General features: G+C 41.7%; 1 protein-coding gene across 2 annotated transcripts; it reads left to right on the top strand.

Moving 5' to 3' along the window:
* The first annotated feature begins 432 nt into the window (after positions 1-432).
* Positions 433-25762, top strand: CASP8 (caspase 8). 2 transcript variants are annotated; one of them, XM_055397979.2, is made up of 11 exons: positions 435-646; positions 2436-2479; positions 3070-3132; positions 12143-12480; positions 15202-15307; positions 16156-16294; positions 16407-16451; positions 17029-17114; positions 20528-20669; positions 22815-23316; positions 24708-25762. In XM_055397979.2, exons 4-11 carry the CDS (start codon positions 12176-12178, stop codon positions 24841-24843), a joined length of 1461 nt encoding a protein of 486 aa, XP_055253954.1. In that variant the 5' UTR covers positions 435-646; positions 2436-2479; positions 3070-3132; positions 12143-12175; the 3' UTR covers positions 24844-25762. The 2 variants fall into 2 exon arrangements, with proteins under 2 accessions (XP_055253958.1, XP_055253954.1); XM_055397983.2 differs by lacking the exons at positions 2436-2479; positions 3070-3132 and having other exon boundaries at positions 433-646.

Genomic DNA, 25762 nt, shown 5'->3' with positions numbered 1-25762 from the left:
GGCCACAGGCAGTCTCAAGTCTGTCTTTAAAAATTAGAGAGCTGATAAACACTAAATGTAGTGAGTAAATATGCTTTCAAATAAAACATGTCCAGCTTCCTGGTTTTTAGTTTGCATGTTGACACACTGTCTGTGGTCACCTCTGAAATTGGTCATCGGTTCCTTTAAATAAGAAACATTTTCTGTGAGTGAGTCACCTCGGTTTTCCAGCTTTCAAAATCAAGTTTATTTTCTTGTTCTCTCTGTTCAGGAATTTTCTTCCTCTCTTCCTGAAGACCAGAGTTTGCCCTTCTGCTGGAAGGCAATGGTTTCACAGGTTCTCTTTCTTTTATCTCCAGATTTTTTAAAGCTCTGTGGAATTTGGAAGCAAATTCTGAACATAGAGAGGAGAGAACCAGGAAGTGAGTCTTCCAGGGGCAGGCAGAAAAGCCTGGTGGAGGCATCGAAAGTAAAAGTAAACTTCTTCCTGGAGGCGTTTCCAACCCCACCTCCTGTCTCCCCCTGCCGCTTGCTTCATTTCCAGGGACTTTTCTCCAGCTGGGTTGTAAGAACCAGCCTCAGTAATCTGACGTGTGAAGTTAGGCAGTGTGGGGTCTTGTTGTTGGGAGTTTGGCGGTTGAGATGTTACCAGGACTGTGTGGAGCAGGTGAGTGCCTGGTGCCCAGTTGGCTTCTGGATGCCGCCTTTCTCACTCAGTGACTTCCCCAGGGAAGTCACCTCCAAGTGCTGCCAGGGTGCCAGGTTTTGAATGGGTTCCTATCTGAACCACAGCCCCTGGCTTTGCTACTTTTTAATCTGAGGACTCTCCAGTTCCTCTGCTGCTTCAAGTATAGGTACATTGTCTGTCTCCGGCTGGTTTACTTTAGATTTCCCATAAGGCTTTATTTACTTCCTTATGTTTATTTACTTCACCACTTGTCCTGGGGCAGCGGGTTGAGTTGATCACTCAATCAGATCCCGATTCCCTATAAGCCCCCGCCCCCGCCTTGCTTTACCCATTTTCTTGGATCTCCCCCCTCCCAACCTATCTCCTATCCTCCTTGCTGGCTCCCAAAGTATGTGTGTTTGCTAGTCGCTCAGTCATGTCCGACCCTTTGCAACCCTAGAAACTGTACCCGCCAGGCTCCTCTGTCCATGGGATTTTCCAGGCAAGCATATTGGAATGGGTTGCCGCTCCCACCTCCAGGGGATCTTCCCAATCCAGGGATCGGACCTGCGTCTCCTGCACTGGCACTTGGATTATTTCCCACTGAGCCACCTGGGAAGCCTGGCTCCCAAAGACAACCCTCCACATCTTACGATACATATCCTTAATTGTTCTGTATCTTTGTGAAATGTACCATTGTTTTGTGTGTGTACACTTTGTCTTAAACTGTGTGACCAGAGCAAGAAAGTAATTTCTTTGTACCTCTGTTCCCTCATCATTAGTGGGATGAACACTCCCTCAACAGGTAGCTGTGAGGATTTATTTGATAATAGCAGCTTTAGCCACTGGGTGACTGATGTTGCTCTGTACCCAGTAAGTGTTAGCAATTATTATTACATGTTACATATTAGTATTATTCATATTGTATTTTGCTTGTTCTGTTTTTGACTTTTTTTTTTTGCAAGTGCGCACTCTGTACTTTAAGTTCTGTGTGTTTTGCCTGGTCCCACTTTGGACAGTCTCTACAACTTATATAAGGACTAAGAAGAACTGGCCCACCAAGAACTTAGCTGGATCCAGCTTGCAAACCTTTGCCATTCTGACAAAGTAGGTAGCTCATACCTACTTTGTATTCCCCAGCTTAGTCATGAGTTTGAGTATCATTTGTACACTTTGGCCATCTGAGTATCTCTGTCAAGGAACTCTGTAATCAGATCCATTGTCTTTCTTCAGGGTTTATTTTCCTTGTTGATTTGCAGGAGACCTTTGTATATTCGAGGTATTTCTACTTCTGTGGCACAACCTGGGAACATGAACATGAACGATATGGTCCCGGCCTTTGTGAAGATCACAGCCTAGGACAGGAACCAGCCATAAAACAGCAGGACAGATATTGGGTAGATATTCAGGAGGCTGCAAGACAAGAGCAAGGGGGTACTTCCTGGGCTAGGATTTAGCCACTAACAGGTTTTCATTCTGTGGTTGTCTTCTCACTCGAAGTTCTCAGGGCAGAGTCAAGGGAAGTTAAGGGCACAAAAGGAACACAGCACCCTTACCTAGCCCTCTGCAGGTGGAGGGGCATTTTCAGCTTTCTCGTTAATCCTCTCGGCTGTGAATTTTGCTCTCCGAAAGCTAATACTCCATTTGGGGAAGGAGAACAGGTAGTTTCAAAGAAGAGAGGTTTTTTGTTTTTTTTTTTTGTTCTTTCTCTACTTTAATCATCAGAAAACAACTGATGAGAGCCAAAAATCAGGGCTAAAGTGAGTTTTGTTCTCTGTTTTATCTCCAGGTCCCAGTCCATGGTGAGGGCCCTGGGATTTTATTTTTACTTTGGTGAGTTCGGCTGGGCCTTTTGGGAGGAAATACTATGATTCTAGAGTTTTCTAGACCTAGACTGCTGAGGGTGAGGTCTGGTGATCTTGGGGTCATGGAGGTGATCTTGTATGTGAATGTAGATGGGGGAAAACGTGAGAGTTTCTGTGGGGGTCAGTAGACTCTCTGAACCATACTGAGGGCTCCATAGTTGCCAGAACTCAAGACCACTAAGGAGTGCTCAATGAGTATTATTGAAGGAAACCACTGAAATCTTAAAAATGAACCCATAAAAATCTGTACGTTTCTGAAAAGGAAAAGAAAGGGTTCTTAGCTATCATTCAGTTCAATTTTTTGCTTTTGGAATGTGGTAAGGAAGCCCCAAAGAGAAAATGACCTGCCCAAAGTCACATGAGGCAAGGCTCAGATGGCCAGGGTCCCCACCCAGTACCTACCTCTTATTCCACGGGCTCCTTCTTGGAGATGGTGACGGGGTTGCTGCCTGGAGGCTGGCCTGCCTCACTCAGCCTATGGTGACTCAGGAGTTTTGAAAACAGGAAGTAAGCGAGCTATGCTGTTGGTTCTTCATTTGACTCTAATTCCTGTCTTAGATGTACTGGGAGAAGAGGCCCGTGAAGTGGCTGCTGCTGTGAAGGTTCCAGGATCCGCCTCTGGTAAGATCTGATGGGACTTTGGAGAGGAAGGCCTTTGATTCTAGAACTCTCTAGGCTACTGAGAATGGGATCTGGCAGGCTCAGGGCCCTGAGGGTAATCCTTGTACTTGAGTGTAGATGGAGAAACTTGGAGAGTTAGCCGTGCCTCTGAAGGCCGTAGTGAGGGTCCAGAGATCCCAGATGTCCGTGCCCCTCCAGCTTCGGTAGATGATGCATTCCTGGGTTTTAGAAGGGGAATACTCCAAGTATATTCATCTTTACAGAGGCCTCACCCTTATGCCAGCCAGACTTATCAAAGAACAGAAACCAAGATTCAAATCTCAACTGACTTTGCTGCTGCAGCTACCAGTCTGCCGACCCACAGACTACCAACATAAACACACACACACCTAGACAGACACACACCTAAACAGACACACACAGAAACACACACTCAATTATTTATTTATTTATCTTTGCGGGGTGGGGGGTGGGGGATTAAAAGGGTAAAGAACAGTACAGGGAATAATATAATGGCCATAGATTGATAATCAGTACTTGTGGAGTTAAGCATTCATAGGTGGAATTACGAATTTTCTTCCAACATTGGTTTGGAAATGTGAGATTAAGCATTTACAGGTGAAGTTATACATTTGTTCAGTTTGGTAGGTTCTAAATTTGGTTGGAATGTGGATACCTTTTCTGGGCTGTGTGATAGCACTGGCTGGGGCCCTGCAGTGAACAGTGCTTGCATGGATCTCTGGCAGGTTCTGGGGGAACCCCAATTTGGAGTGGGAACCCCAATTTGGAGTGATCCTCCTGGACTGGAGGGAATGGCCATCCTATTACCTAGGGCTTTCAGGCCTGAGACTAACTTTCCAGTACTCTTGAGCTTTGAATGAGACACAGATTTTTGTCTCAGAAGAGGAATGCAAATTTTGGGTTTATTTTCTCCAGCTTTGAGGTAGTTTTCCGTAAGACTGAGAAAGCTAAGATGCTACTAGAATGTCATTAGAAGGATTGTTTGTGATTAGATGAGATTTATTTGCAATTTAATTGTAGTGTAACTGGCAGTGCTAATTTGGGACTCTGGGGTGAGGTGCTGAGATTTAAATCCAGGCTGTAGCACATACATACTGGCTTGGTTGTAAGGTTCTGAACTTCTCTCTGCTTTAGTGGATTTGATAAGAATTTTTGTTTGTTGTTTCTTTTGGGGGTTTCTTTAAGAATTCCAAAGACTGTATAGTCCATGTGTTCACAAAGAGTTGGACATGACTGAGGGACTTTCACTTCACTTAGTCTTTTAAAATTTTAAGTAATTCATAATCTTTAAAAATATTTTGATTGTGTGTCTTTATTAAATTTCTTCACTGGCTTCCAATTGCAATTAGAATAAAATCTAAATCTTTGCAGGGTCTGTCACTGAGCTTCTTGAGATGCTCAAATTTGGGCCTGATACCTCTCACTAGTTTATTTCTGAGCTGATTTTTCATGGTAATAAAGTGAAGATGATAATAGCAATTTCTAGAGAGGATTGCAGTAAATGAGACAAGAAAAATATTTTTATGTTTATATGATTATACGTATAAACATTTATATATCATAATACAAACATTTGGCTATATAGAAATGCTTTGGGGCACACATTATAAAAATAATATAGTTACATATCATATAATACAAATATTCATATGTGGGCTTATTACTTAGATATTGTATAATTGAAAGTAAAAGAAAACTTCTGAAGGCCTTTCCATTCCCACCCCTCTCCTCTATCTTGCATGCAATATAAATCAATATATTCAAATTGATATATTCTACATATATATATGCATATAATACATTGTATTTGAATATATGTGAATAAAATTGGGAAAAAACCCACAAATGTGATCCCAAAATTACTTCTAAATTTTTCTCAGTGGTTTTTTTCTTTTAAAAGTTCTCTAAGGAATAAGTGTTACTTTTACTAGTTTAGGATGAGAAAAATAGAGCAATGAATATTTTTAAAATAATACACTAAGTATCAGAATAATAGTGTTTCTCTAATAAAGTTTCTGGCTTATGAGCTCGTGCAGTAAACCCAGGTCCCATAAAAAAAGAAGTGCCTTTTAGTTCCTCTTCCTGTAGAGCCAGAATCTAGAGGTGGCCCATGGTTAATGGTATAAAATCTAGAGCAGGTAATAGTGCTTCCCAGGTACTATGAGCAGAGAGATGGGTGACCTAAACAAAGACAATATTATACCACAATGTGTTTTGGAAAACCTGGGTCAGGAAAGAAGCCTTGCCAGTACTTTCCCTACTAAGTGTCCATTTTAATGTGATGTAAAAATCACTTAGAAAGCACTGCCAGGCTATTGCAAAGAAAATGAAATGACCTGGTTATAGAGGACAGGAGCCAATCATGTTATATTCAAACTCATGTCATTCTGGCTTTGGATTGGAATTTTTTTATATGTCAGAAAATGCTATTGAACATGTAACAAAAGCCTTAAAAAGCTTTATGTCTTTCATCTCAATAATGCTATTTCTAAGAAATTATTCTAATAAAATAATCAGAGTTGTGTTGGAGATTTGCATTGTAAGATCATCCTAAATGTCATCACTGACTCAATGGACATGAGTTTGAGCAAGTTCCAGGTGATGTGAAGGACAGGGAAGCCTGGCATGCTGCAGTCTTTGGGATCTCAAAGAGCTGGACACAATTAAGCAACTGAACAACAACAAAAAATGTCTTCAGAGAATGGTTAGATAAATTATTGCCCATTTGTATGATTAGATACAGATTTTCAAATCCATGTTGTAGAAAAAAAAGACATCAAGTTGTACTTATAATATCATCAGTGGAAAAATACACTTACACCTCAGAAATACAGTGTGTTCAAATAGGAGGGAAAATATATAAACAGTACATAAAATATTTGGTAGGAAAGACAAAATATTATTAGGTAGTTATCTTTGTTTTTTTTTTAATTATTTGTTTATTTGTTTACTTTTGGTCGCGCTGGATCTTCATTGCTGCCTTGGGCTTTCTCTAGTTGCGGCGAGTGGCAGCTACTCTCTAGTTGCGGTGTACTGGCTTCTCATAGCTATTGCAGGGCATGGGCTCTGGGTATGCGGGCTAGTAGTTTGGGCGCACAGGCTCAGTTGCTCTGAGGCATGTGGAGTCTCCCTGGACCAGGGATGGAACCTGTGTCCTCTGCATTGGCAGGCAGATTCTTATCTGCTGTCCCACCAGGGAAGTCCTATCTTTGTTTTTTAAGTTTTTTTAAAATTGAAGTATAGTTGATTTTCAATATTGTGTTAATTTCTGCTGCACAGCCAAGTGACTCAGTCACATGCACACGGGCGCGCGTACACACACATACACATATACATATACCTTTTTTTTCAATATTCTTTTCCATTATGGTTTATCATAGGATACTGAATATAGTTCTCAGTGCTGTATAGCAGGACCTTGTTGTTTATCCATTCCATTTATAGGAGCTTACATCTGTTAACTGCAACCTCCCACTTCATCCCTGCCCCTACCCCCTCTACCTTGGCAACCACAAGTCTGCTTCTGTTTCATAGATAGGTTTCATTTGTCCTATTTTAGATTCCATAGATAAATGATATCATATCGTATTCATCATTCTCTTTCTGATTTACTTCACTTAGTATGACAATGTCTGATTGCTGCAAATTATATTATTTCATTATTTTTTATAGCTGAGTGACATTTCATTGTATATATATACCAGATCTTTATTCGTTCATCTGTTGATGGGCACTTAGGTTGCTTCCATGTGTTGGCTATTGTGAATAGTGCTGCTATGAACATAGGAGTGAATGTATCCTTTTGGATTAGAGGTTTTGTCTGGATATATGCCCAGGAGTGGGGTTGCTAGATTATATGGTAATTCTATTTTTAGTTTCCTGAGGAACTTCTGTACTATTTTCTGTAGTGGCTATACCAACTTACATTCAGAGAAGGCAATGGCAACCCACTCCAGTACTCTTGCCTGGAAAATCCCATGGATGGAGGAGTCTGGTAGGCTGCAGTCCATGGGGTTGCGAAGAGTCAGACACGACTGAGCGACTTCACTTTCACTTTTCACTTTCATGCATTGGAGAAGGAAATGGCAACCCACTCCAATATTCTTGCCTGGAGAATCCCAGGGATAGCAGAGCCTGGTGGGCTGCCGTCTATGGGGTCGCACAGAGTCGGTCACGACTGAAGCAACTTAGCAGCAGCAGCAGCAACTTACATTCTCACCAACAGTGTAGGAAGGCTCTCTTTTCTCTACATCCTCTCCAGCATTTGTTGTTTATAGAGTTTTTAGTGATGGCTGTTCTGGCTGGTGTAAGGAGTACCTCAATGTGGTTTTGATTTGCATTTTCTCTAATAATTAACGATGTTGAGCATCTTTTCATGTGCCTATAGCCCATTTATATTTCTCCTTTGGAGAAATGTCTCTCTGGGTCTTCTGCCCATTTTATAGTCAGGTTTTTTTTGTTGTTGTTGTTGAGCTGTATGAACTGTTTGTATATTTTGGAAATTAAGCCCTTGTCAGTTACATCATTGGTAAATATTTTCTCCTATTCTGTAGATTGTCTTTTCATTTTGTTTTTGGCTTCTTTGGCTATACAAAGGTTTGTAAGCTTGATTAGGTCCCATTTGTTAATTTTTGTTTTTATTTCTATTGCCTTGGGAGACTGAAAACATTGGTACAATTTATGTCTGGAATGTTTTGATTAAGGCTTTTAACTTTGGATGGTAGAATTATAGGTGATTTTTATTCTCCTTTTATCTTTCCTGTATTTTCTAAAATGAATACAAAAAGCATTGTTATCATAGTCAGAAAATCGTATCAGAAAATAATTGTTATAACATCCGAAAATAACTGCAGAGGGAAAAAAAGGAGATTCTGCTTTCATTTAATTATTTGGTTGATTTTATTCTGTAAAATGATATTTTAGCAATGGTTAGAACTGGTTAAAAGATCTAAGGACACTGGACTTAATGGTGCTAAGCAGAGCTGGACCCAGTTCAGAGCCTTTCCAGATTCATATACTGGAATAAAAATAGAACTTTAAATAGAGCTTTTAAGTTCATGTGCATTTAGCATAAGCAATACACGCAAATGGTAAAGATTCACACTTTGCAAAGGGTACAGAATGTAAAGCAAGTCTCTTCCTGTCCACCTCCGGGCCTCCCCCACCCCCAGACCTCTAGTTCCTCTCCTCTCAGGCAACCAATGCATTTTCTTCAAAGATCTGTGAATACAAAAACTAGACACTTTATGAGTTTGGTATGTCACTTTCCAGAATTTCTGTATTTTTTTCCCCTGCTTTTATGTCTATAATCACTGAAAATCTAGTTGTATTGAGTGTTTCTGAAAAGCAGCTGTATGACTCTTGGTTATATTGCAACTTACTATCTTCACTGACATAACACATCTTGAATATCTACGCATTTTAATTTCAGAAGGTGGAGGACATCTTCTTAAGTGCTGCACAACTTTCTGTGTATGACTGTACTGTAGTTGACTTATCCACTCCTTTATTGGAGGACTTTGGGGATGTTTCTAGTTGTTCAAGCTTATATATCAAGCTATCGTGATATGTACAAACCCTGTAGAGCACATGTGTGTTCCTATAGAGTGTAATTTAAGGAATGAACTCACTAGTCTGTTCCCTGGAATGTCCAGCAGTTTTGTTTGTTGAACTTTGAACATATGCTTTTAGGTGCTGGCCAGATATTTAAGATATCAAAACATTTTTATGTTAATTGATTGCTTTTGCAGTGAATGATCTAGGCTCTGCAGTCTTTGTGAATCCAATGTAAAACAAAATGCATCTTTCCAAGACACTGTCCCTACAGTTCCCTAATCAAGAAAACACTTTGTCTAAACAGTAATGCCAGCTCTAGACCAAAAGGGTGAAAAAAATTTTGCCAAAAAGTTTTGCCATGATTCCAATTCTAAAAAAGGAAACAATCAGAGATATGCCCAGGATATATGAAAATGTCCGTCCCTCAATGCAATATTATTTTAACAGTAAAGAAACAGAAAACTGCTTAAAATCAATTTTATTTCCACATGCTGGAATTCAAGAAATATAAAAAATTTGCCAAAGAAGAATGTTTATTGTAAGGGTAAATGTTCGTTCTAATTATTAAGTGGGTAAAAAAAAAAAACCCAGGTGTACATGTTAGTTTTTTATATAAATGTATCTTTATGTGTATGTGATGTATGATAATGACAACTGTGACCATGTTATAATTTATTGTATTTTCAATTTTTACCCTTCCCCCTCAAAAAAACTCCACTGTTCTATAATCAGCATTGGGAGGTTGGAGGTGTTTTTAAAAAGAAAAGCTAAAAAGCTTCAAAATCTTTTGGGTTACTTTAAAAGAAGGGTTTTTTTTGTGGGCCACTTTTAAAAAGTACTAAAATTTACCTTAATGTTTCTATTTTAACATCTGATGTACAAAATACACAGGTCCTGGTTCACTCTATCACCCCTCAAGTGACAGGATTCGTGGTTTCATCCAAGAATGTCAGTGAATGCAGGGAGCTTAAAAATTCAGGAGCCTTGTTTCAGGGAGGAAAGAGATCCAAACAGGTTAAGATTATCTGATGTCAAGCAAAATGCCCAGGGGCACAGAGTCTGTGGGAACAAGCAAGTGATGGAGCTGAGGTTAAAGGTTTTCTAGTTCAAGGTTCGCAGACAGTAGCCCTGAGGTAAGGGAGCATTTGAGTAAGCCTTCAAGGAAAAGTTCTTCAACTATGAAGAGGTTGAAAATTGCTGCTTCCAACTGAAGTTTCCAGTGAGGAAGCAGGAAAATTAGGAGGGTGAGAGAAGTGTTCAGGTTACATGAACACTTATAACCACCTGCTGTGGGGCCGGTGGTGTCCAGGCCCACAGCCAAAGTGTTTCCTTTCTTTTAGGTGAACATGCCTTTATTCATTAGTTGTTGGTCGTTACTCTGCAAACATTACAGGTGTTACATACTCACAGTGGGGTTTCCCTGGTGGCTCAGAAGGTAAAGAATCTACCTGCAGTACAGGAGGCTTGGGTTCGATCCCTTGTTTGGGAAGATTCCCTGGAGAAAGGAATGGCTACCCGCTCCAGTATTCTTGCCTGGGGAATCCCATGGGCAGAGGAACCTGGAGGGCTACAGACCATGGGGTAGCAAAGACACAGCCGTGTCTGAGCGACTATCACTTTCACTTTCATACTCACAACACTGCAGGAGAGGTTGTTCTTTTTATCTCACCTTACAGAGGAGACTCTCACCCTAAGAGGCTCTGAACTGCCCAGGCCTGGGCCAGGCCCACCCTGAGTTCTGGTCTAAGTTCTGTCTGACCCCACAGCCCCACTGCCTAGACACTTAACTGCTGGTGAGATTCCTGGCTTTGACAGTGAACATGTAGCCAGCCTCGAGGAGTTATGTCCCAGTCTTGTTGCTGTGCTGTGTCTGACACGAACCCTGCTCCAAGGGCTCCTTGTACCTAGAATATAGGCCTGTCAGAGCAGGGAAGGTGAAGGAGAAATCCACAGTGACTCAAGGGGCTCAAGGGGTAAAACTCCAGATTCAGGACTACTTGTATGAAGCTTATCTGTGGTTTCCTGAAACATTGCCCTCTCCTTTTCTTACCTGCTCAAACATGTGTGTGTTATCACTCAGTTGTGTCTGACTCTAGGAGACCCCTTGGACTGTAGCCTGTGAAGCTTCTCTGTCCATGGAATTCTCCAGGCCAGAATACTGGAGTGGGTAGCTGTTCCCTTCTCCAGGGGATCTTCCTGACCCAGGGGTCAAACCCAGGTCTCCTGCATTGTAGGTGGATCCTTTACCATCTGAGCCACTAGGAAAACCCACTCAAACAAGTAAGTATGTGGAAATAGGGCTTCCCTGTTTCTCAGTGGTAACAAATCCACCTGCCAATGCAGGAGACATGGGTTCGATCACTCGGTCAGAAAGATTCTCTGGAAAAGGAAATGGCAATCCACTTCAGTATTCTTGTCTGGGAAATCCCATGAACAGAGGAGCCTGACGGGCTACAGTCCATTGGGTCAAAAAAGAGTCAGACACGACTTATCGACTATACAATAGCAACATGTGAAATACCCCATAATTTGAGTTGAAAGGCTGACCAAGTTCTCCTGGGTTCCGTTTCCAGTCTTGGGTTCTTGACCAGCTGAGAGAGCCAGTCTTGAGGCCCTTGGGGGACAACATTGCATCGTGTCCTCCCACCACCACTGTTTCTGCCAGATCATATCACTTTTCCCACCTCCAATCCTTCCAGTCTGTCCTCCACACTTCATTTTGTTTTCTAAGTATAATTTTTATTTTATACTGGAGTGTAGTTGATTTACAATTTTGTGTTAGTTTCAGATGTTCAGCAACATGATTCAGTTATACATATATGTCTGTCCCCCACACTTTGAATGTTAATACCAAATTGGATGACATCATTGTCGTGCTCACGATGCTTTCTTAGTTTCCCATTACCTCCAGGACAGAGCCTGACCCCCTTGACCCATGGTCTGGGCCCTTTATAATGGTTCCTGGCCACAGTTCCATCCCTTTGTCTCACCATTCCCTCTTTCAGACTCTTCACGGTTACTTTTTGAGCTTCCCATGCCTGTCTGAACTGACTTGAACATTCTTGTCTCCATCTTTTGCATATATTAATTCCTTTAAGAATTGTCCTTCACCATTGTCTCCCCAAAGGTGACTTCTCTCCAGGAAGCCCTTCTCCCAGGTTGAGTTAAGGCTCTGTATTTCTCCTGTGCTCTAGTTACAACTCTCTGACCACTGATTAGTTTGTAAATCTGTTTTCCAAAACAATGTTATGTTCCAAAATGATAATGAGTGGGAACCTGTTTGTGTTTTTCTTTTTCATTTTGTTTTTCTTCTTCCCTGTATCTTTAGCATAATGTCTGGCATATAGTAGATGTAATGACATTTGATGAAGGAACAAACCAGTAAATGGTAGTTTTCTTCCTCATCTGAAAATAACATTGTATTTTAACCTAGGTAACAACTACATTCTCCTAACACTTGAAAAGCATGGATCTCACCCGATGTCTCTATAAAATTGGGGAGCAGCTGGGCAGTGACGACCTGGCTGCCCTCAAGTTCCTAAGCCGGGACCACATCCCATATAGGAAGCAGGAACCCATCAAGGATGCCTTGGTGCTGTTCCAGAGGCTCCAAGAAAAGAGAATGTTGGAGGAAAGCAATCTGTCCTTCTTGAAGGAGCTGCTTTTCCGAGTGAATAGACTGGATCTGCTGCTTTACTACTTGGACACCAGCGAGGAGGAGATGAAGAGGGAGCTTCAGATACCCGGCAGGGCCCAGATCTCTGCCTACAGGTGGGGAGAACCTCCACGGTGTGGACCTGGGAGCTGTGGGTTTGAATGGACACATCTTTATGGGCAGGGCTGATGTTGTATGTAGGTTGTCTGTGTGGAGTGACTTTGGAGGCTCTAGTAAAAGTTTCACCATGGCCAGGTTAAGAAATGTAGAGACTTTATGTAGAATTCAGAGGAGAAAAAAATGCTAAAACCAATAAAGTAAAATTTTCTTTATGGAATGAAACATTACCAATAGGTACACGTGCTAATTGCTTCAGTTATGTCCGACTCTTTGTGACCCTATGGACTATAGCCCTCCAGTCTCCTCGGTCCATGGGATTTTCCAGGCAAGAATACTGGAGTGGGCTGTCATTTCCTCCTCCAGGGGATCTTCCCAACGCAAGGATCAAACCTGCATCTCTTACGTCTCTTGCATGGGCAGGCGGGTCCTTTACCACTAGCACCACCTGGGAAGACACTGAAATTCAAACAGCCATGCTTGAAGCATTCTAACTCTCCTCTCTGATACGTGTCTGTTATCTTGATGCCTCCGCTTTGCTGATGTTCACACCGTGCACTTAACTTTTCCTGTTATTAAATAAAGCATTGCAGCTTCCCGCTCGAGAACCTGTCCCATCTACTTGTGGATGTCTGTGAAATTCTCCACAGGGTTTTAGGCTTTTATTATACACTTTAAAGCTTGTGTTACCAAGTTCTTCAGTGAGCTGTGTGCTGCCAGTCATTCTGGATTGGCCAGGCTGGACCCCCAGAATGATTGTTTTTTTTAATGGTATAAGATAATCATTTTTTAAAAAATGATTCATTTCTTGACTTACTTCCGGTTGCGCTGGGTCTTCAGTTCTGCACCTGGGCTTCCTCTAGTTGTGGCGAGTAGGGGTTACTCTTTGTTGCAGTGCACTGACTTCTCACTGTGGTGGCTTCTCTTGTTGCGGAATGCAGGCTCTAGGCGCGTGGGCTTCAGTTGTTGCAGGACTCTGGCTTGGTTGTTTCAGTGCATGTGCTTAGTTGCTCCACAGCAAGTGGAAACTTCCCCAACCAGGGATAGAACTCGTGTCCCCTGCATTGGCAGGTGGATTCTTACCCACTGTACCACCAGATAAGTCTTAAGATAATAATTTCTAATCTATCCCTGGCCATCCAGTGGGAACCCCCACTGTAATAACCAATCATCCTAAAGGTTAAACAGCTTCCACAATTTCACTTCATAAGCCAGTCTGCAACACCCAATGACTCCTTAATCCCCATGACTCCAGATGATATCAGAAGAATGGCAGTGGCTTGCGCTGTCTGTCTTGCCAAAGGCTTAACACAGTGGAGAAATTATTTTTCTAATTGTCCTGGAGCCTATGGGCCTGAAATTGAGGCATTAACATGACAGGTTCCCTTTTGGAGGCTGTAAGGGAGAATCTATTTCATGCTCCTCTCCTGGCTTCAGGTAGTTGCAGGCAATCCTTAGTGTCGTCCTTTCAGATGCATCACTCCAATCTCTGCCTCTCTCTTCACCTTATTTTCTCTCCTTTGTGTCTGTGTCTAAAGTTCCCTCTTCTTTTAAACACACCAGCCATTGGGTTCAGTTCAGTTCAGTTCAGTTCAGTCGCTCAGTCGTGTCCGACTCTCTGCGACCCCATGAATCACAGCACGCCAGGCCTCCCTGTCCATCACCAACTCCCGGAGTTCACTCAAACTCATGTCCACAGAGTCGGTGATGCCATCCAGCCACCTCATTCTCTGTCGTCCCCTTCTCCTCCCGCCCCCAACCTTTCCCAGCATCAGAGTCTTTTCCAGTGAGTCAACTCGTCGCATGAGGTTAGGACCACCTTAATCCAGTCTACAGATGGACAAGGTAACGGGGGTGTGAGGGGCCCAGCATCAAAGGGTGAGGGGCAGGGCAACTGGATATGTTCAGAGAGGAATGGGGAGATGGTGGTAAGGCATGGCCAGAGATGAAGAGGCAGACTAGGCTCAGTTCACAAAAGCCTGTGTTCCAGGAGGAGGTGTTTGGCCTTCCTATTGAAGGGAGTGGCTGGGAGAACATTGACTAGTTTATTAAACCTGATGTGAAAAGAATAATATCCAAAATCAAAGCTTTTTTTTTTTCTTTCTGTGCAACAAGATCTTGATCTTATACTGAAGGACAAGGGAAAAATACAATTCACTCAACTGATATTAACTGAAAGTTAAAACTGGGGAACTTTTAAAAATTTTAATCAAACTAAAAAATTATTTATTTAGTTATTTTTGGCTGTGCTGGGTCTTCATTGCTTCATGCAGGCTTTCTCTAGTTGTGGAGAGCGGAAGCTACTCTTCGTTATGGTATGCTGAATCTGGGGCTTATGGGCTTCAGTAGTTGCAACTCTCGGGCCCTAGAGCATGGGCTCAGTAATTGTGGCACATGGATTTAGTTACCCTGCGGCATGTGGGATCTTCCTGGACCAGAGATTGAACCTGTGTCCCCTGCATGAGCAGGTGGATTCTTAACCACTAAACCATCAGGGAAGTCGCTAGGGAATTCAAGTTCCATTAAGAGTGGGATAGTTGAGCATGAGCCATGTGTCTTCAGTGTCACTATACCAGCCTCTTTCCAAGGACTTGACTCATAAATCGTGTCATTAGCTGGTTTTATTTTAAAGGGAGGCCGGAGGATCAAGTCCACGTGACTCCATATATCAGATGGGAAATAATTTAAGGAAGTTAAAGTGTTTCTGTTTCCTACTATAGGATCCTGCTTTTCCAGATTTCAGAAGATGTGAACAAAGTGGAATTGAAGGACTTTAAGTTTTTTTTGAGCCAGGAGATTGCCAAATGTAAGCTGGATGATGACATGGTAAGACCTGGTGTCTCACCCGAGGGGTAGCCCTGAGGGTGAGCCAGCTGGTGTGGATTTCTGAGACTAAAGAGAGCTCTTATCAGTAAAAGCAACCTTACTTTTCAACCAAGGGAGAAGAACGCTGTCTGGAATGAGTGCTGTAGATATGATGCCTTTGTATAATATAAGGTGCTGCTCACATTAATTATCAGGGAAAAGGCAGAGCGAGGACCGAAGGGAGAGGGCTGGTTGTAGGAGCCCAGCTCAGTGTGGGGCTGCAGAGCCAGGAGAGCCGGCGGCGGGCCTGAGGCCAGTTCCCCACTTCTGCAGTCTCTGAAAAACCTGGGACCTGGAACTCTGTGTGTGTGTGTTTGTGTGTGTGGTAAGGTGTGTCTATACAAATGTGTGTCTGTGCTGCGATGTAGTGCTGTGTGTGTGTGTGTGTGTGTGAGTGTTGTTGAGGACCCTCAGCCTGGAGGTGAGTGGGTGCCAGAGGCAGTGTAGGGTGTGAGGCAGTTCCCAGGGCTGTTGCCATGGGGACTGGGCTGCTGCAACTCAGCCGTGTACCTGGGCTGCTTCACTGTCTTCACATAAAAGTATCCGTAGATGGTTGGGCCTGGGGACTGGGGGACATCTGAGGTGACTTCTTCTCTGTCTTATTTCTGTCTTTTTGGGCCGGAAAACATGAATTCCCTCCCTGATAGTTTATTGATTGGCTTTATAAGACCAGGATGTCCTCTTAAGAGGATCAGCTTGGGAAGCTAGGTGGGTGTCTATTTTGGAGAAAGTGGAAATAAAAAAAAATAATAATCTAAAAGTCAGTAAAACTCCATCCTGTTTTCTAACTTGACTTCTCCTCCCTTTAGACTTTGCTTGATATTTTCGTGGAGATGGAGAAGAGGACCATCCTAGGGGAAAAAAACTTGGACACCCTGAAAAGAATCTGTGAGCAGGTCAACAAGAGCCTGCTGAAGAAAATCTATGATTATGAAGAATTAAGAAATGGTATAAATAACCTGAGAGCTGTGAATCAGCAAAATGTAGGCCTAAATTGACAGATGCTTCTATATCACAACTGTTTCTAATCAAATATGTGTATGTTTCTTTTAAAATTCAGAGAGAAGAATGAGCCTTGAAAGAGATCCAGATGAATTTTCAAATGGTAATACTTGCAGATATGTTTTCAAGGTCTATTTAGTTACTTTACTTTCCAGGTGGCTCTAGTGGTAAATAAGCCGCCTGCCAATTCAGGAGATGCAAGAGATGCGGGCTCAATGTCTGGGTCGGGAAAATCCCATGGAGAAGGAAATGGCAACCCACTCCAGTGTTCTTACCTGGAAAATCCCATGGACCGAGGAGCCGGGCGGGCTATAGTCCATGGGGTCACAAAGAGTTGGACAATGACTAAAGTACAAGCCTCACTGTCTCCTCTCTACAACCTTTACCACATCTGCATCTTAATGGACCTGCTCTCCTAATAGCAGTGACTACTAGTCACCTTCTCTGCACATTGCAAGATGTAAAAGGAGTTGTCAAAAGGCAGAGACCCTGTAGCCTCAGGCTGGCAAATTTGAAATATAGGCAGAGTGAGTCAGTGGTAAGATTTTCCCTTATTCTGTGGACTGCAAGTATATTATCTTCAAGGCGGTCAGTGAATTTACATTTTAAAAGGGACCTTATGTTGTCCTGGGTGCTTCCTCTTTCCTAACCAATATCTTCCCTGTCACATTGCATTTCAGATATGTCGCAATCGCTTTCAGAAGAGGGCTCCTCTGAGCTGCTGGCTGTGTCAGACTCTCCAGGAGAACAGAACAGTGAGTTGCAGGTACCAGGAAATTCCCATTCCTTTCCCCTTTTGTGCTGCAGATTCTAGTTATTGCGTTCCTGAGCTTTTTTTTTTTTTCAAATAAACTAATAAAAGACAGAAACTTAATGAAAAGTGTTGAGAACTATAGAAAAATTCCACAAAAGCACAAGTTTAAAATGTGACTTTGGAATTTGGTAAAGGTGATCTCTTTGGTTTCCCGTGTGTTAAATGTCTGTTTTAAAACCAAAGATGTTGAAAGAGTTGGAGGACAGAGGAGTAGGGAGCCTCTAACCTGATCCCTTTAGCAGCGGCCTCAGCCTAAATGGGAGGGGGCTTTGTGGAGGAGAGTTGAGCAGGACTGGAAAAAACAAAGTCTTCGTTTAACTTGGCATTTCAAAACTGTTTCTCCTTTTTGCTTAGGTGTAAGCAGCAAATGTTCACGATCTAGTCATCTCTATGTTCTCCTCCCATTGAGCAGGCCCAAGAATTGCCTTTCCTGGTATCACTTCTGTTTCTGTAGCCTTCAACACTTTACCACCTTCTTACTCATCAGCCCATTCACTCTTCCCAGGGAAGCAGAGGCATTGCTATAAGCCAAAAGTCCAGTGAGAAAAACTTGAAATTAAGCTTAGGAGAGACCATTCATTAGTGGACTCCTGAGCAAATTACCAGACCTCTCTTGGTATGAGCCTCAAGGATTAGCCAAAGTTATGTGGCACTTTGTAAACAGTAAAGCACTCTGCTGATGTCATCCCCACCCATCAGCTAATGACACCAAGGGCAAGAGAGATTCAATAACTCTTGGGGTTATTGAGCCAGGAATTTGACCCCCTAGTCTGGGGCCCTTTCCTCTACCTTGAGGAACTGTATGGATTTCCTAATAAATGCTAAATATCTCAGCACTAAAACAGCCCTGGGGAAATCAGGAGGTCACAGGGTCACTGTCAAGTACTAGAACCTGGATATTGTAACCCATAGCATAACCCATCTGTCTCCTCCAGTCACTGTGGTTCTCAGAGCCAAGTTAAGCCATCAGCTTTAAAAATCCTGGGACCATGCTGTGTTGTGTGATGGATAGGTCCTCAGCTGTTAGCCCAGAGCATGGATGAGATGATCAGAGAGCCAAGGGAATCACAAGGTCACAAAGGGGCAGCCTAAAGACAACACTTTGCTAGCGTGTGAGATGAGTGCAATTGTGCGGTAGTTTGAGCATTCTTTGGCATTGCCTTTCTTTGGGATTGGAATGAAGACTGACCTCTTCCAGTCCTGTGGCCACTGCTGAGTTTTCCAAATCTGCTGGCATATTGAGTGCAGCACTTTCACAGCATCATCTTTCAAGACTTGAAATAGCTCAACTGGAATTCCATCACCACCACTAGCTTTGTTCGTAGTGATGCTTTCTAAGGCCCACTTGACTTCACATTCCAAGATGTCTGGCTCTAGGTCAGTGATCACGTTATCGTGACTATCTTGGTCGTGAAGATCTTTTTTGTACAGTTCTTCTGTGTATTCCTGCCACCTCTTCTTAATATCTTCTGCTTCTGTTAGGTCCATACCATTTCTGTCCTTTATCGAGCCCATCTTTGCATGAAATGTTCCCTTGGAATCTCTAATTTTCTTGAAGAGGTCTCTTGTTTTTCCTATTCTGTTGTTTTCCTCTATTTCTTTGCATTGATCACTGAGGAAGTCTTTCTTATCTCTCCTTGCTATTCTTTGGAACTCTGCATTCAGATGCTTATATCTTTCCTTTTCTCCTTTGCTTTTCTCATCTCACACGCTAGCAAAGTCATGCTCAAAATTCTCCAAGCCAGGCTTCAGCAATATGTAAACCGTGAACTCCCAGATGTTCAAGCAGGTTTTAGAAAAGGCAGAGGCACCAGAGATCAAATTGCCAACATCCGCTGGATCATGGAGAAAGCAAGAGAGTTCCAGAAAAACATCTATTTCTGCTTCATTGACTATGCCAAAGCCTTTGACTGTGTGGATCACAAGAAACTGTGGAACATTCTGAAGGAGATGGGAATCCCAGACCACCTGACCTGCCACTTGAGAAACCTGTATGCAGGTCAGGAAGCAACAGTTAGAACTGGATATGGAACAACAGACTGGTTCCAAATAGGAAAAGGTGTACGTCAAGGTTGTATATTGTCACCTTGCTTATTTATCTTATATGCAGAGTACATCATGAGGAACGCTGGGCTGGAAGAAGCACAAGCTGGAATCAAGATTGCTGGGAGAAACATCAATAACCTCAGATATGCAGATGACACTACCCTTATGGCAGAAAGTGAAGAGGAACTCAAAAGCCTCTTGATGAAAGTGAAAGAGGAGAGTGAAAACGTTGGCTTGAAGCTCAACATTCAGAAAACAAAGATCATGGCATCTGGTCCCATCACTTCATGGGAAATAGATGGAAAAACAGTGGAAACAGTGTCAGACTTTATTTTTTTGGGCTCCAAAATCACTGCAGATGCTGATTGCAGCCATGAAATTAAAAGACGCTTGCTCCTTGGAAGGAAAGTTATGACCAACCTTGATAGTATTTTAAAAAGCAGAGACATTACTTTGCCAACCAAGGTCCATCTAGTCAAGGCAATGGTTTTTCCCGTGGTCATGTATGGATGTGAGAGTTGGACTGTGAGGAAAGCTGATCGCCGAAGAATAGATGCTTTTGAACTGTGGTGTTGGAGAAGACTCTTGAGAGTCCCTTATACTGCAAGGAGATCCAACCAGTCCATTCTAGAGGAGATCAATCCTGGATGTTCATTGGAGGGACTGATGCTAAAGCTGAAGCTGCAATACTTTGGCCACCTCATGCGACGAGTTGACTCATTGGAAAAGACTCTGATGCTGGGAAAGGTTGGGGGCGGGAGGAGAAGGGGACAACAGAGAATGAGATAGCTGGATGGCATCACCGACTCTGTGGACATGAGTTTGAGTGAACTCTGGGAGTTGGTGATGGACAGGGAGGCCTGGCGTGCTGTGATTCATGGGGTCGCGGAGAGTCGGACACGACTGAGCGACTGAACTGAACTGAACTGAAAGACAGCACTACAATAGTCCTTAGTACAGCAACTCCTCATTGATCTCTCAAATGAATAATAAATCCTAGTCCCTGGCACAGATGTTCTGTGCCTTGAGCAGAGATAAGAATAAATAATACTAATACAATATGATGACAACACTATTAATATAAGTACAAATGCTCGGGAGACCCAAGTATTGGGACACTGACTTTACACGCTAAACTGTGGGGAAGAAGTCTGGGGATCCTTTGTCAGGAGAATGAATGGAAACTAGTTCCTTAGGGGAGCAGTGCCAAGTTGGGGTGGGGCCATGGAAAGTGCATTTGCATCCCAGTTGGGCTTGGGTGATGCCTAACCAGAGCTGACCCAGAGAGTCAGCTCCTGGGTTGGATTTTTGTTTTCCAGACATCCGACACAGTTTACCGAATGACAAGCAAACCTCGGGGATACTGTTTGATCTTTAACAATTATGATTTTAGCATAGCACGGAAGAGGGTGCCCGAACTTCACAGCCTTAAGGATAGGAGTGGAACACACTTGGATGCAGGTACAGTAGAACAGAAAAAAGAAATAAAATATTTCTAATACCTATGTTTTTGTTGAAAAGGGAGAACAAAAGCTGTGTCAACAGGGCCACGTGTTTCAAAAAGGTGGATATAACCATATTTCCCTGTGGACATGAAGAACATTCTTATATATTTGTTAGTTTTCTGCTTTTGTTTTTTTAAAATTAATTTTTAAAATCAAAGCAATATATTTATAAAGATAAAATATTAAATCTTACTAAAAGGCTATAAGCAACAATAAACTTTGTTTTTATTTATTTTTGGCTACCCTGGGTCTTCGTTGCTGCATGCAGGCTTTCTCCAGTTGCAGCTAGTGGGCTTCTTGTTGTGGTGGCTTCTCTTGTTGTGGCTTGAGGACTCTAGAGTGTGGACTCAGTAGTTGTGGCTCCTAAGCTTAGTTGCCCAGTGGATTGTGGGATCCTAGTTCCCGGACCAGGGAACACACCTGGGTCCCTGCATTGGCAGGTGGATTCTTATCCACTAGACCACCAGGGAAGTCCCTAAACTTCATTTTCAATTCAACTAAATGCAAAGAGCTTCTGGAGAGTGTATTAAGTGTTGGGTGAAAACATTGCTTTGGTATGGACCATTTACGGAAGTTGGGCTCTGAGTGCAGCAGAAATTGAGTTCTTAACATAAATAGCATTTTCAAATGTTAAACTAACCAGAAATTCTTTGGCTCAGTCTTTTCTGGCTAAGATTGAGATCTTACAGGTTGAATGAAAAATAATTTGCATCATGTGAATGTAGATATGACGACAACTAAAAGCAATAAAAGAAATAATCCAACCCAATCCATAGTGATATTAAGAATTTCAACTTGATGAAAGAATTTTTGAAAATGGTGTTTATGAGTCATAACATCAGGTAATGACTTATTTTTTTAAATAGAGTAGCGCTTAGAAAATTAAGATAGGTTGATTTTTATCATCAGGACTCTGTGAATGTTTTCTGTTAAAATTTGTTTATTCAAGCAAGTCTATTCTAAGGTTTTTAAACAGTCATAGAGCTTAAGTTCACTGGCTACATCATTTATCATCATGTATCTTGATTTATTTTAATAAGAAAGGAAGCATATTAAAGAATATTAAATTTACATAGTACTGGTAACATATACATTTCTACTGCTTTAACTAAATGTTTTAAATGTCTAAGAACACCAAGTGCTCACCATCCACAATAGAAACTCAATACAGAAGTCTAAAATTTATAAATAAATAAATAGAAATGTACCCAAATTCATTACAAAATGGAGGCTAACCACCTCCCCACCCCCACCCCCACCAAATAGTTAAAAGTTGAAAGTGGTTGCCTTCACAGAAGTGGCTGGACAGAATATAACTTGGTAGTAGGAAAGAGTAGAGAAGGGGTAACTTTTTTGTAATAAGTCTTTTAGTTCTACTTGACTTTTTAAACATTCATATGTTGTATTTTGACAAACAGCTCTGAGAGGATATGGGATAAAATAAGTATGGATTTTGTATTAAAAATTTGTTTTGCTTTCTTTCTGGTTATGTAAGTAGTGCAGATAGTTTTTAGACTGGTTCGGTAGTAAGCCTTAATAGCTTACCCATCTTGTAGACTAGTTGAGAAAAGACAATAGCAGTCTCCCCTTTCTCATTTGCCTCAGAACTGGGAAATGTTTGCAGCTAGTGGCAGTAAATATTAGAAGCCTATGGAATCCAGCCACTAACAGAGTGGGTCTTGTTCTTAAATTCTGGTTCAAATTCTTCTCTGATCAATGTTCTCTCTAGTTCTAGGTTGTGATCTGGGAATTACTGCAGTATACTATTGACTTTTCTTTCTTTTATTTTCAATAAATTTATTTATTTTTGGCTGCACTGGGTCTTCATTTCTGTGTGTGGACTTTCTCTAGTTGCAGTGAGTGGGGGCTACTGTCTCTGTGGTATGTAGGCTTCTCATTGTGGTGGGTTCTTTTCGTGCAGAGCATGGGCACTAGAGTGCGCAGGCTTCAGTTGTTGCTATGCCCCGGGCTTAGTTGCTGCAAGGAATGTGAAACCTTCCTGGACCAGGATCTAACCCATACCCCCTGAAGTGGCAGGCAGATTCTTAACCACTGGACCACCAGGGAGGTCCAATATGATTTCTCTTGTTTCACTTTGCAGAGGCTTTGGACAAGACCTTTAGTGAACTGCATTTTGAGATAGTGCACTACAAAGACCAAACAGCAAAGGAAATCCATGAGGTTCTGAGATCCTACCAGAAGAAGGACCACAAAAACAAAGACTGCTTCATCTGCTGCATCCTCACCCATGGAGACAAGGGCATCATCTATGGCTCCGATGGGCAAGAAGCCCCCATCTATGAGCTGACCTCTTACTTCACTGGCTCAAAATGCCCTTCCCTTGTTGACAAACCCAAAATCTTTTTTATTCAGGCTTGTCAAGGGGACAACTACCAGAGAGGTATAGCTGTTGAGACTGACTCAGAACAGATAGAAGCCTATTTAGAAATGGATTCATCACCCCAGAAGAGATATATCCCAGATGAGGCTGACTTTCTGCTGGGGATGGCCACTGTGAACAATTGTGTTTCCTACCGAAGCATCAGGGAGGGGACCTGGTATATCCAGTCACTTTGCCAGAACCTGAGAGAAAGATGTCCTAGGTAATTTTTGCTTATTCAGTCCTATATTCATCTCCGAATATCTAGTTGTGGATCACATAGCTGATTTTCAGGTCAGTTGCAGAGTGAAAGAGACAGCAAGTGTTAAGATCTTTAGTTCACAGATGGAAAAACCTGAGATGCTTACAGAGGATTTTCTTTTATTTAGCACTTCAAAAGACAATCAGTATATCATAGAGCTGGAGAGATGGCAAAATCATATAGTACAGCTCTGTGTTTAGGCAGAAACATGACTGAACCCACTCAACAAGTTTGGAATTTCAGTGTTTAACATTCTCTTACTCTGTCAAAAGTGAAAGGGTTAGTTGCTCAGTTGTGTCTGACTCTTTATGACCGCATAGACTGTAGCCCACCAGGGTCCTTTGTCCATGCGATTTCCCAGGCAAGAGTACTGGAGTGGGTTGCCATTTCCTCCTCCAGAGTATCTTCCCAACTCGGGAGTGAACCCAGGTCTCCTGCATTGCAGGTGTATTTTTTTTTTTTAAAACCATCTGAGCCACCAGGGAATCCTTAGCTCACCAACCTCAAACCCTCTTGTGGGAGTTAAGAGTTAAGGGAGTTAAGAGCCAAAGCGTAGAAACCTTTTATATTCCCAATAATTTGACTGCTTTGAAGCTCACAAAATGTGGGAAAATATATTTTCTTCATTTATTATCTTATGTTTCCATTAGTTAAATGATAGTTTTGTATGGCTTAGTTCACCTAATATACATACAAGCAGCAAATAAATAGCAAGAACTCCCTGCAAGTTGCTTCTAGTTTTGTGTCTCATTATGTTTTAAGTGTGTGAAGAGCAAGAATTGCCCATGGCAGAGAAAGGACTGAGAGGGAACCATAACATCCAGGCTACATTTTCATTTTGTAACTTAGACAGTGAATGAACCTGCAAGGTTCCAGGGGGCTAGCTACAGAGGTGAATGAACAGGTTGCTCAACTAAACTGATAAAAGGTGCTGGTGAGAAAGGGGTGGAGTTGCTGCAGGAGACATTCTATTTCCACTTGCTTCAAGTTTGATGGGGCCATCAATAAATCCACAGAAGCAATGCCAATTTGAGGCAGAGGACGTTGAGGGGCCTTGAGGAGATTAGTGGGTAAGTGACATAGTACTTGGAGTTGACTGAGGTACAAATAGGTCAGGAGAGAAAGAAACCAAATCCAGTGTTGACACTGAGGTTTCTGATGGTCATAAGATCCCAAGTAAACCAAAGGTAAGTTATGAGAACTTCTTTACCTAGAAAGCTGGGGTGGACCATGGTTTAACACCTTATGAATTCAAATGCCTGATGTTTTGAGGGAAATAATTATCACTAACCACAGTAGATGATAGTGATTTCCTCCCATAGATGGTCACAAGGTTCTGTTACATTTTTCAGGGGTGAAGACATTCTGACCATCCTAACCAAGGTGAACTTCGAAGTAAGCAATAAGGATGACAAGAAAAATATGGGCAAACAGATGCCACAACCTACTTTCACACTGCGAAAAAAACTCTTCTTTCCTCTTAATTGATGCTATTGCTTAGTTGTATAACTAGACAATAGTTATGCAACTGAATAATAGTTAAAATGCTGCTACGTTATTCTCTTTCTTCTTTTTATTTTCAAATAGCTGGGAAAGCATGGGAGTCAGGACAATATAATTTTTATGCAAATTCAAGCCTAAATCTCTGGCTTTGTAGACAGTAACAGTCATAACTGTGGGCTTGACTTCAATTGTGTTTTTAATTTGATAAAAAGGTTTAAAAATGAACTAAAATAGATACAAAAAGCACAGTAAGCTTAAAAGAAATATCAAAGATCATAGAGGGAGATTTTTGTGATCTGACCTAGCTAAAAAACCCCCTAGACTATTGATGTTCAGGGTATAAAGCTCCCACATCCAGCCTGATTGCTGCAGGTGGGTATAATAAGCTATCCTGGAAATATGTGACCCTCCTCTCCTTAGCCATGAGCACACCCTGCTTTTCAGTGGTGAAAACCACCACTCTTTAGACTTCAGTTTCAAAAGCTTAGAGATTATTTTCCTTTTTTAAAAAAATTATTCATAAATGCAGCATTCAACCTACTTTTAAGAGAAACTATGTTAATATTAACTTGTTTTGTACTTCCAGTAGGTCTTTTCCCAAGCTATCCTTTATACTAATTTGCGAGATTTTTTTAAATAAAAAGTTTAAAAATTTCATATTTAAAGATTTTAAAAATACCAAATAATTTTGCTTTTTTAAGAATCTTTCCAAACTCCCTTTTCAGCTTTTATATACATGCTTCTGCAGTGCTGAACATGATTTGCTTTTTTGCTAACAATGCAGTATGCCTTTTTTACGTTTGCTCTTTCTTTATATGTTCAATTCACTTTAAATCTTTAGTAATTAATAATTAGTAATGTAATACATATTTTTAACAGAATAAAATATAATTTTATCATACCA

The sequence above is a fragment of the Moschus berezovskii genome, chromosome 2, assembly GCF_049115385.1.
Source record: "Moschus berezovskii isolate FMDL1 chromosome 2, NW_MosBer_1.0, whole genome shotgun sequence".
Lineage (NCBI taxonomy): Eukaryota > Metazoa > Chordata > Mammalia > Artiodactyla > Moschidae > Moschus > Moschus berezovskii.
Note: the sequence above shows the minus strand (reverse complement) of the source record. Positions and strands in the feature narration are given on the sequence as shown.